This window comes from Cynara cardunculus, assembly GCF_001531365.2.
Source record: "Cynara cardunculus var. scolymus isolate 2C chromosome LG 3, CcrdV1, whole genome shotgun sequence".
NCBI lineage: Eukaryota > Viridiplantae > Streptophyta > Magnoliopsida > Asterales > Asteraceae > Cynara > Cynara cardunculus.
This window is the reverse complement of record NC_037530.1, coordinates 9,053,822-9,066,595: the sequence shown is the minus strand read 5'-3', so window position 1 is coordinate 9,066,595 and position 12,774 is coordinate 9,053,822. Positions and strand designations below refer to the sequence as shown.

The window sequence follows — 12,774 nt, the reverse complement described above, 5'->3', positions numbered from 1 at the left end:
GGGGGGGGATGAATACAAACACAATTTTCAAATTTAAAATATATATTGATAAAGAAGATCAATACAGATTTTACAAGATTGTCTGCAGAAAGATAAGTTATAAGAAACCTATCAAAACAATCTTAAGTTACACACAAAGAATAGCAAATATAAGAAAAGATATTGCTAAAAGATTCTTTTACTCCTGACTGGAACAAATCTTTTGAGATCATGTGTGATGTCAGTGACTGGGCTGTTGGAGCTGTCTTAGGTCAAAGGAAGGAAAAAGTTTTTCATTCAATCTATTATGCAAGTAAAACCTTGAATGAAGCACAACTTAACTACACAATAACTGAAAAAGAACTGTTAGCTGTGGTTTTTGCTTTTGAAAGATACAAATCATATTTGATGGGAACAAAGGTCATTGTTCACACTGACCATGCTGCCATCAAGTATTTGATGTCCAAAAAAGATGCTAAGCCAACAAATCGGATGATACTTGAACGATTTAAGTAGTAAACCGGAGGATACTTGTCTGGTTTAAAGAATACCTCGGCTAACCATTGACCAGTTTAATGGAACTCCGGTTAACACTTGGAGCGGTTTAAAGAGATATCCGGTTGCCTCTGTGTGACATCCGTCATTTTGGAGCATCAAGTTAGCACTTTTGTTGGATACCTATATTTAGAGCTATATTTATTTAGGATCTAGTCATGATTGATTGGAATTCATCTGGCTTAGTTCCCAAAGTATAGTTCAGTGAACTTTGTTTCGACGAGTAGCGGATAAAGTTAACTTATGTAATGCCAAAATATATTAACAAATGCTCCAAAGATAATAAAGTTGATATTATAAAGTCCAAATTAAAATTTTTGGCCTACAATCTTTCTTGTTTCAACAATTCTAAGAGTAATCTCAAATGATGAGCATGCTCTTCTTCCGACTGAGAATATATCAGAATATCATCAATGAAGACAATCACAAATTTATCAAGATAGGGACGACATACCCTATTCATCATGTCCATAAAAGCTGCAGGCGCATTTGTGAGTCCAAATGGCATAACCAGAAATTCGTAATGACCATAAATCTTCTGGAAATTCTCTCACGACTGGGATGTCTTCCATCTTTCCCTTTTCTTTCTTCATATCTATAGCATATGCAAGAAAACTAACACATCACTTCTGAACATACTTTCGAACCTTTAAAACCGAGATAAGGCTAGAGTAGTTATCGGTGGAAACCACATACTAGAATCAGGACCAAAAGCAAGTATACAAATAGTCCCAATATCGTCTTTCAAGTAATAAAAGTGGTATAAGTACCGGATACCGTCCACAGGGATCGTAGTAAAAGTTTTAAAAGAAAGTAAAGTTAAGGAAATGATCTCAGAAGGCGAATTCGAAGACTTAGATTAGAACAGAGTTAACACAAAAAAAAACAGAACATAACAGATAATAAAAACAAGCAAGGGTGTATGACTTTTCGAGTGAGATGTAAAAATTATATACAGTCGACCAATGCTGTCAAAATGCTACAGCATGAGACCATGCTGACAGATTGCTACAACATGCAATCAGTAACAACTATTTTTACCAATTACTTTGAAGGTATTCCTCTCGGATTTCACCAATGCACTGATATTATAGCTTTCAACCCATATATCTATGAGGTATCCAGACCAGTGAAAGTGACAAATGGTGTCTTCAAAATATATGGATAAACAAATCTCTTTGTTAAAAATCACTCTCTCGAGTGGATTCCCGTATCATTCAAGTTGACGTGTTCTGAATGGCTCATCTCTGAATCCATTCCACTTTAACACTTCAGAGTGATCAACCCGTCGAGAATTAACAACTTAGAAAATACAGACAACAAATCTCTTTGTTAGCAACTCTCTCAAGTCTACTTCCTATATCATCCAAGTTGACGTGCAAACAATGGCTCAGTTTAGAGTCCACGACACTTTAACACTTTCAAAGTGATCAACTCGTCAAAAAGTGTCATTGATTTTATAAAACTTGAAATGAAAAAGTAAAACATCGTTGTTACATGAAAGGGTCGACTATATTTTGGTTTAAAAACTCACCCTTTTCGTCATACACCCGAGCTAATAAAACTAGCTACTCATGACGAAAAATAAATGACAAGGACTATAAATTGCGATAAGTAAAGACATAAAATAAATGCGGAAAGTGAATACGGAATATAAATAACGGAATAATAGAAAGATGCGGAAAGCGTAATAAATAAATGATGGAAATAACATGTAAGTAAGCGTAAATAAATAAATGACGGAATATAAAATGCGATAATATAAATAAAGCGATTAAATAAAGCGATAAAAGAACTTGAAATGTAACCAAAAGATTTATAATATTAAGAACTTGTTCTTCAAGTAGTATGCAAACTACTTGAAGAGAGAATAAAAGATACTAGAGAGCAAGTAGCAAAGTGTGGTAATGAGGTGTCCCCAATACTCCTCCTAACATTCCTTTTTATACTAGGGATGAAGTGAGAGCAAAAAGGTAATTTCACACCCATCTAGTTCAAAAGAAACTAAATAGTACATAAAAGCAAACTAATATTTAAAAAACAACTAAAATTAGTCTTGTAAACTCCAGCTAATCTGATTAAACTACAGCTGGTTCAACTATAGAAGACTCTAAAATGTCTTCATAATGTCATGTCAGTCAACTCCAAGTCTTATCTTTCTCTTCATCTGCCTTCAGGTCATGCTACCACATACCCACAACATCAACCTGCTCCAATCTGTCCAAAATGAGCTTAATTTAGACCAAAATCTACTAAAAACAGGTTCCTCATTCTTCTTAGCATAAAAACAGAGAAAATAGATAAAATGACTCAAAGTTGGGATATAAATGAAAAATAACCTATCTAAAAGAGAATAAAAAGGTAATTTACGTACTAAATACGTAATACGTATCATACCCCCAAACTTAAATCATTGCTTGTCCCCAAGCAACCAAAAGACAACTAAAAATGACTCAAACTTTAAAAATTTGCAAGAAAATGCAGTAAGTGCACACATACATGTTGATTATGCCAAAATGCACCATATTGCTTTCATAAATCTCAAGTAAGCATGCTCAATCTAACCATTAGCATAAACCATAAGCTAGCTTTATTTGCTCTTTGTTATGCTCAACACATCATATGTCTAAGATCAATAGGACTTGGAAGTAACTGGTTTACTCTTATTTGGCATATTTTTTCCTCTCTTTGCCTTTTCTCACCTTTATGCATCAACATTGAATTTTTTCAATTTTTGGCACTTTATGCTCTTTTGTTGAATGCATTTACACCTGCCCCTATGGGACATTTGTGGTGTTTTATATCTCAAATATGGCATTGAAGCTTTATGCACTTTGATCTCCACTTTTGGCACTTGGTGCTTTTTTGCATTGCTTTGATCAATATGTCTATGTTGGTACCCACCCTCAAACTCAGATTTTTCAATGTCCTCATTGGAAGTATATAGGGGGCTGTTTATGCAATGGCTACAAGTGGCTAAAATATTGAGAAAAGAACAAAGGGCCTACATCCTTTCTTAGTTGAGCATATGATGTGGATCAAAATGTGTTCCCAAGCAAAACAAGCTAGTTCTAGTGATACCAACTGATTAGACAGTATAACTAGACTACAATAATTATTTTGGCTATACAAGCATATGGCAATTATAAATATATGTGTTCTTTGCAAGAAAATAAACTAGAAAATGTAAAAGACAATCCCAGACTCAAGAAAATCAAAACAAGTTGAAATAAAATAAATAAAATAAGCTAAAGAGGGGATGATAGAACCTGTCCTACTCCATAGGAGTAGGTGAAGTGGAGATGATGTCCTTCAACTTCTTGCATTATTCCTTCAGTTTTGCATTCTCATCAAACAGCCTTGCATTTTCTGTCTTCAATGCCTTCAACTTTTTTCCTAGCTTTTTGACTTGAGCACTTGTCTTTGCCTAAAGCTCAGCCCTTACGATCTTGATGTCTCCTCTTGTCTTCTTTTCAGCAGCCCTCACTTGCTCTACCAACTCTCCCTTTAACCTGTCTATCTCGTCAAAGAATCCATTCCTTTGTGCTAACAAACTATCCATTAAACTGCTGTTTTGAGCAAGAAGGTCTTGCATCAAACACAACATATCACCAGCCCCATTCACCTTTTCCTTCTTCTTCCTAAGCCTAGAAACTATCTTCATGTCGATCTTCCATTTCGCCCCTTGCTCTTTCATCATTTGATCCTCATAATACTGAGGAATTCCATTCTCCACTAACAACCGTGTGATCAAGCAAGGGAAATACATCTTCCCCCTACTTTTGCCCGCACATGTCCTAATGCTCTTCTCTATCACTCTCCCAAAGTTGATGGTCTTACCCGTAACTAGACAATAAAGCAACAACATTCTCTCCACCGAAACTGAGCTATCATATGTGGTGGGAGCAATGGAGTGCCTCAAAAAGTTAACCACACATTTGCATTGGCCATAAGATTGTAGGCCTTAAAAGTCCTCAACATGTAGTTCGAGTGTTCATCCCAAATAGCCCCTGGTTTCCCTATCTCATCAGCCACCTCAGTCAAGTCTTCTATGGTCGCATGCCTCACCATTCTAGAGTACTCTGTCTTTTTAGGGGGGGTCTAGGCCATACAGCCGATTGATGGCTTTAGAGTTAAACATGAAAGTCATCCCCCTAATCGATATCTTGGATGTGATATTTGCTGCTAACTCATTATAGAACTCCCTAATTAGAGTCAGGTTATAAGAAGTTGGAACCATGCACATTTGCTCTATACCATGAGCCTCTACCACCTCCCTTATGAATGCAAATTCCCTAATGCTTTGTCTATCAAATCCCTTGTCTGGGAATCCAACCCTGTTCTGGAACCTAGCATGCATCTTTTCAGCAACCTTAGAACTAAAACCATTGTGGGGTCTGATCGGCCTTGGAATAGTGGCTGGCCTTTGGGCCATAGCCACCCTCTTCCTCTTAGGTCTGGAGGAATGCTGCTGTGATGTTACAACATCAGTCTCAAAATTCCTAGGTGACTCAATCACAACCCTTTGAGACCGGGTCTTCTTCCTAGGTGGTTCCTCATTAACTACTGCCTTTGAATTCTTTTTATCAAAAGCCTTGACCAACCTTCCTTTCCTAGACACAACCTCAACAGGGGGTTCTTCATCCTCTTCCCTAAAAAATTTCTCATTAAGGTCGGGTATGGGATCATGAGGAGCAACATGAGGCATATCATCCTCATCATCCGTATCTTGCCCAGAGGCAGTCAAAAGGAGAGGCTTCCTTGGTTTTTCAATAACCGTGATGTTTTCGAGACATGTCTCACTTTCCATAAAAATCTCCCCTGTCTATGCCATAGAGGCAGGGTCCTCCTCTTCCTAAGAATCAGAAGTGAAGAGGCCCTCAGGGGGTGTACTATCAGATGAGGATTGTACCTTTGAGAAGTTTCAATTGATTCCCTGTTGGTGGTGGTCGGAGATGAAGTTGGGATTGGGGCCTTCTTTGGAATCGGCACAGTGGAGGATTTCACCATTTTCTTTGCTTTCTTCAGGGGGTCTGAAAATGGGATGATGGCAGCGGATGGCACCATTTGGAGAGGAGGCCCAGCGATGGGTACTTCCGGTGGAATGGCATCGATGGCGACTGGAGTGGATGATGGTGGCAGAGACGACGACAGCGGTGACGACGGTGAGTCTTCATTGATAAGGGTTGTAGAAGACTCACCCTTCTTCTTTTTCGCACAAGGGAGTCTCTTCCCTCTCCTCGTCGATTGTCTTCGCGAGGAAACAGGGGTACGCCTAGCGGCAGTAGCCACCGGCGGTGGCGGGTTAGGCTGTTGCGCCGACGTATGTTCGGCTGCACTGGACGGTGGTGGATCGCGAACCTTGGCTCGTTTTACTCTTGCCATTCGAACGTTGAAGATGGTTGGGGAGGATGGTTACCAGTCGGAAGCGAGAGACAGTTAGAAAATGAGAGGGAAATGAGAAGGAAGAAAAAGAGGGTTTCTTGGGAGTTTAAGGGGTTTTTTTCTAAAAGGCAAGGGTAAGAAGGGAAAATAGATAAGGTACCATGATGTCATTTTTGGGAGCATGCACTACTTGAGTGTACTTGATGTGAGTCTTCCTTTTTCTTTTCAACCAACAAGTTTTCAAACATCAGTCACAATTGAAGGATGGGTTATTTTGACAATAGTGAGATGTTTGAAAAGGTGGTAACAAGGTATCTTTTCCAAAACAAAGAAGTACATTTTCCTTACACCTTGTACCAACTTAGCTGGCAAAAATAAAAGATATGACCACATTTCTTAAAGATTAATTTTTTTAAGAATGACATCATGTTTTTTTTCACTCAACATTTTTAGACTTTAAAAATTTCCAAGATTCTCCATTAAAAGCTAGGGTTTTCAGATGCTGCAGCAAGACCTCATACTTTTCTTGATGATTGACTGGACTGCAAAACACATGACAAATAACGACAATATTATTAATAATAATATTAACTATAATAACAGAAATTAAAGCAAATATAAATATTTACACACAAACATTTTGGACTCTATGAAAAGTCCAAAAATACCGAAGCTTTTAGCAAAGGATAACAAAATTCACAGAGCATAACCCTGGAATTTCTACCGGATCATGAAACAACTTCACTCTTTGACCGTTAACTTTAAACACAGATTTGTCCTCGCGATTGATTAGGTCAACTGCTCCATACGGATAAACTTTATGAATGAGGAAAGGTCCAGACCAACGGGACTTGAACTTTCCCGGGAACAGTTTCAATCTAGAGTTAAACAAAAGAGCTTTTTGACCAGCTCTTAACTCCCGGTGTTGAATTCTTTTATCATGCCATTTTTTTGTTTTATCTTTATAAATCTTGGCATTTTCATAGGACAGATTCCTATGTTCCTCTAATTCACACAACTGGACTTTTCTTTTACCGCAGCCATATCTGGGCACATATTTAATTCTTTGATGGCCCAAATATGCTTTGTGTTCTAGTTCCAAAGGTAGGTGACAAGCCTTACCAAAAACCAGCTTATATGGGGACATACCAATGGGTGTTTTAAAAGCAGTCTGGTATGCCCATAAAGCATCATCCAACTTGAAAGCCCAATCCTTCCGGTTTGGCTTGACAACCTTTTCTAAATTTCCTTTTATTTCACGATTTGAGAGTTCAGCGAATCCATTGGTTTGCGGGTGGTAGGCATTTGCTATTCTATGGTTAATGTTGTACTTTTCAAGAACTTCTCTCAACAGGTTATTTACAAAGTGGGTACCCTCATCACTGATTAGTGCCATTGGGGTACCAAACCTTGTAAAAATTTGTTTTTGAAGAAATTTAACCACAGTTTTTGCATCATTAGTAACACAAGCCATGACCTCTACCCATTTAGACACATAATCAACAGCCACTAGAATGTATTGACAATGATTTGATGGGGGGAAATGGTCCCATGAAGTCTATCCCCCATACATCAAACAACTCTACTTCTAAGATCTCATTAAGTGACATTTCATTCCTTTTGGAAATGGAACCACTTCTTTGACACTCATTGCATCTTTGTGCAAAATTATGGGCATCTTTGAAGAGAGTAGGCCAATAAAAACCAGATTGTAAAATTTTAGCCGCTGTTCTTTGGCCTCCAAAATGTCCTCCATATGATGCTTGGTGGCAATGCTGTAGAATTGCTGCCACTTCAGTTTCTGGGATGCACCTTCTCAAAATTTGATCTGCACTGATTTTAAACAAATAAGGGTCATCCCAAAGGTAAGTTTTAGTATCATGGAGAAACTTTTTGCACATATGGCCAAAAATATCAGAAGGTCTAATTTCACAAGCCAAATAGTTTGCTATGTCAGCAAACCATGGTGGCTTTGATTCTAACACTAAAATTCTTTCATCGGGGAATGTTTCAACAATCTCTTCTTCTTCTAGGGTCTCCCTAGGCTTCTCTAACCTTGACAAATGATCTGCAACTTGGTTGTAAACTCCTTTCCTATCCACTATCTCAAGGTCAAGCTCTTGTAACAACAAAACCCATCTTATTAACCTAGGTTTAACATCTTTTTTTGAAATCAAGTACTTGATGGCAGCATGGTCAGTGTGAACAATGACCTTTGTTCCCATCAAATATGATCTGTATCTTTCAAAAGCAAAAACCACAGCTAAAAGTTCTTTTTCAGTTGTTGTGTAGTTGAGTTGTGCTTCATTCAAGGTCTTACTTGCATAATAAATTGAATGAAAAACTTTTTCCTTTCTTTGACCTAAGACAGCTCCAACAGCCCAATCACTGGCATCACACATGATCTCAAAGGGCTTGGTCCAGTCAAGAGCAACAACTACTGGTGCGGTTACTAAAGCTTTCTTTAAAGTGTTAAATGCATTTCTACATTCATCCGTAAAATCAAACTTTTGATCATGTTGCAAAAGTAAACACAAAGGTTTTGATATTTTTGAAAAGTCTTTTATAAACCTTCGGTAAAACCCAGCATGACCAAGAAAATTTCGTATTCCCTTAACAGTAGTTGGATCAGGTAGTTTTTTAATGATTTCAAGTTTATCTTTGTGTACCTCAACTCCTCTTTTGGAAATTAAATGGCCTAAAAAAATTCCTTCTTTGACCATGAAATGACATTTTTCCCAGTTGAGAACTAGATCAGTTTCTTCACATCTTTCAAGACTCCTTTTTAAATTTTCCAAACAATTATCAAAAGATGAGCCATAAACTGAAAAATCATCCATAAAGATTTCTATGGATTTTTCAAGCATGTCAGAGAATATGGACATCATGCATCTTTGAAAAGTTGCAGGAGCATTGCAAAGTCCAAATTGCATTCTCCTAAAGGCAAAAGTACCATAGAGACATGTGAAAGTGGTCTTTTCTTGGTCCTCGGGTGATATGGCTATTTGGTTATATCCGGAGCATCCATCAAAAAAGCAGTAATACTCTTTTCCAGCCAACCTGTCTAACATCTGATCAATAAAAGGTAAGGAAAAATGGTCCTTTTGAGTGGCTTTGTTTAGCCTATGGTAATCCATACATACCCTCCAACCAGACACTATTCTTGTAGGGATGAGTTCATTCTTGTCATTGGTGACAACAGTAAACCCTCCCTTCTTTGGGACACACTGGATTGGACTAACCCAAGAACTACCGGCTATTGGAAAAATTATTCCGGCGTCTAGCCATTTCAAAAGTTCTTTCTTCACTACTTCTTTCATGATCGGGTTCAATCTCCTTTGAGGCTCTATAGATTTTGAAGTTCTTTTCATCTAGGATGATCTTATGTTGACATATAGAAGGACTAATCCCCTTAAGGTCAACAATCGTCCATCCTATGGCTTTGGTGTGCAACTTCAACATATCTACAAGCTTCTTTTCTTGATATAGATCTAGGGTAGATGATATGATGACAACTAATTTACCTTCCTCTCCTAGAAATGCATACTTCAAGTGAGATAGGAGTTGCTTTAACTCTAGAACAGGTGGTGAAATTATAGAAGGGGTAAAATTCTTAAGCTCACTATTGTCCAACAACTCAAATGCTGCAGCATCAGATGGGACATCACATTCTAAATCCTCAACAGTATCATCACCTATCTCAACACCTTCCTCCTCTTCTAACTTACAGGCCTTCCTAACTCTTTCCTCATAGCACATTGTCTCAATCTCAGTAACTCCTAAGCATTCCTCTAAGTAATCAGGGTACTTTAAGGAATTAAAGACATTGAAAGTGACTTTCTGGTCTTGGAGTCTCATGGTTAGCTCTCCCTTTTAGACATCAATCAAAGTTCCACCAGTGGCTAAGAAAGGTCTTCCTAAGATTATGGGAATATCTTTATCAGCCTCAAAATCAAGGATGATGAAATCAGCCGGAAAGATGAATTTGTCAACCTGAACTAAGACATCCTCAATCTTACCTTTAGGATAAGCTATGCTTCTATTGGCCAATTGCAAGGTGACAGTGGTGGGTCTAGCTTCTCCTATGCCTAGGGTGTTGAAAACAGACAAAGACATAAGGTTGATACTAGCTCCCAAATCACATAATGCTTTACCAATCTCCTTTCCACCTATAGAACAAGGAATAGTGAAACTCCCTGGGTCTTTAAGCTTGGAGGTATTTTGTTGATTAGAAGCGCACTGCATCCCTCGGTAAGAGCTACGGTCTCATATTCAGTTAATTTCTTCTTCTTACTCAATATATCTTTAAGGAACTTGGCATAACTGGGCATCTGCTCAATTGCTTCAACAAGAGGTATGTTGATGTGCAATGCTTTAAACACTTCCAAAAACTTTTTGAATTGCAGTTCTTCCTTTTGATTCTTTAACCTTTGGGGGAAAGGAACATAAAGAGGAACTGGCTTTATGATAGCTTTGTCAGGTTGTGTTGAGCAAGATGGGTCCAGAGTACCTAGAGTCTTGGTCTTACTTTCTTGAGGTTCAGATGAGATTACAACTTTGGTTTTTGGACCTGTTATAACCTCATCCTCAATTGGCTTTTTCCTAGAAACTTCTTCTGGGAATAACAAAGGATAGTCCGACTTAGGAGGAACAAAGGTGGTGGTCTCAGGAAGTGGGTTATCCAAAGGTTTTGGTGGACTTTCAGTAACAGGGACCATAGGTATAGTCTCAGGTTTAGACACAACTTGTTCACTTTCTTTTGGTATGATCTCAGTTAATTCCTTACCACTCCTAAGAGTCACTACCTTCACATGTTCTTTTCCTAGATCTCTCGGGACTTTAGTGTTACTAGGCAAAGTACCAAGGGCTCTACTATTCTGATTAAGAGCAAGTTGACTGACTTGCGTTTCCAGGTTTCTGATGGCAGAACTTTGTTGATTGAACAAAGATTGATTTTGAGTCATCATTTGCTGTTGTGCATGGGACTGAGCCACTAGTCCTTTTATCATAGCTTCCAAAGAAGATGATGATTCGGACTGTGGAGGTGGTTTGGTCTGAAAAGGTGGTTGATTACTTTGAAAATTCTGATGATGGTGATTCTAAGAATTAGATCTGCTTGCATGTTGATGTTGTTGAAAATTAGGGTTTCCTTGTCGCTTATGGACTGGGGGGTTCTAACTTGGACTATTTCATGAAAAATTTGGGTGCTGTCTCCAACTGGCATTGTATGTATTAGTGTAGGGATTCGATCTGTTATGAACATAATTCACAGATTCAGCATTATGTGGACACAGTTCATAAGAGTGTTCCCCTCCACAACAGACACATTGCACTGAGAGGGCAGCTAGAATAGGTGATGTGACAGTTGACTGCACTCCTTGGCCAGAAGTTAGATTTTTAAGCATATTGGTCATAGAAGAGAGTTGTGCTGTCAATGCAGTATATGCATCAACATCATGTATTCCTGCTGTCTTCTTTTGCGGTTGAGCACGTGGATCAGCCCAATGTCCATTATTAGCAGAAATTTTTTCTAGGATCTCATATCCTTCATTGTAGGTCATAGCTGTAAAGGCTCCGCCCACAGTCGCATCGAACATTTATTTTGCCATGGGATTTAACCCATTGTAAAACATCTCGAGTTGAATACAGTACGGGATTCCATGGTGAGGGCATCTCCTTAACAACTCTTTGAACCTTTCCCAAGCGTCAGGAACAGCGTCATAATCCATTTGTTTAAAAAGGCAAATTTCATTCCTGGACTTAGCGTTCCTGGTTGGTGGAAAATATTTTCGCAAAAACTTTTCCGCCATATTACTCCATGAAGGCATAGAACCCGGAGTTAATAAATTAAACCATGCCTTTGCCCGATCCCTTAGAGAAAATGGAAATAAAGTGAGTCTCAGAGCGTCATTAGACACTCCCGGGATCAGGAAAGCATCAGTGATTTCCATAAAGGATTTCAAATGTGAGTGTGGGTAATCCGGCAAATTATCCGTTTGTTTGCAACATGCGAAACATAATCGGTTTTAATTCGAAATGAAGAGCGGTCATATACGGCCTAACTATCCAAGAATTTAATTGCTCAAAATCAGGGATAGCATAGTCCATGATCCTTCCATTTTTGGAATTTGCCAAAATTTATGATATTCGGAGTTTGCTCTCTTGGTTGTTCATTATTTTCCGATTCTGTGTTCTCATTGTGATTATTATGATGGTGGTATTCTTGCGGAAAATTCGAAAATGGTGGTATAGTCCCAAAGGCAGGCGGTTGGTTTTTTAAATGTGGAATCTCAGAGATGATTGGGGGAGGTAACTCCATGTTAGGAGAGAGTAGAACAAAAAATGCTCTTTAAGCCCTCCTTATTTGGTGAAACGTTCTCTCAATATCGGGATCCAATTCAAAAATTTCCCCGCAATGTTTCCGTGACATACACCACTTTTAAAAACGATTTAAAACGAGACAAGAAAAATCAAATCTTTTACTTTACTAAAAGATAAAACTTTTAACTAACAAATCCCCGGCAGCGGCGCCAAAAACTTGATCGGTGGAAACCACATACTACAATCAGGACCAAAATCAAGTATACAAATAGTCCCAATATCGTCTTTCAAGTAATAAAAGTGGTACAAGTACCGGATATCGTCCACAGGGATCGTAGTAAAAGTTTTAAAAGAATGTAAAGTTGAGGAAATGATCTCAGACGGCGAATTCGAAGACTTAGATTAGAACAGAGTTAACACAACAAAAAAACAGGAGATAACAGATAATAAAAACAAGCAAGGGTGTATGACTTTTCGGGTGAGATGTAAAAATTATATCCAGTCGACCAATGCTGTCAAAATGCTATAACATGA

General features: G+C 38.2%; 1 protein-coding gene and 1 non-coding gene across 2 annotated transcripts; one reads left to right on the top strand and one right to left on the bottom strand.

Moving 5' to 3' along the window:
- Window positions 1–9,792: 9,792 nt before the first annotated feature.
- Window positions 9,793–10,928, bottom strand: LOC112508936. The gene is made up of 2 exons (XM_025113800.1): window positions 10,160–10,928; window positions 9,793–10,088 (listed from the first exon to the last, which is right to left on the bottom strand). Exons 1-2 carry the CDS (start codon window positions 10,926–10,928, stop codon window positions 9,793–9,795), a joined length of 1,065 nt encoding a protein of 354 aa, XP_024969568.1.
- A 646-nt stretch (window positions 10,929–11,574) lies between these two features.
- LOC112510586 lies at window positions 11,575–11,680 on the top strand. The gene has a single exon (XR_003068964.1). It is a non-coding gene; the product is annotated as a small nucleolar RNA R71 (small nucleolar RNA).
- The last annotated feature ends 1,094 nt before the right edge of the window (window positions 11,681–12,774 follow it).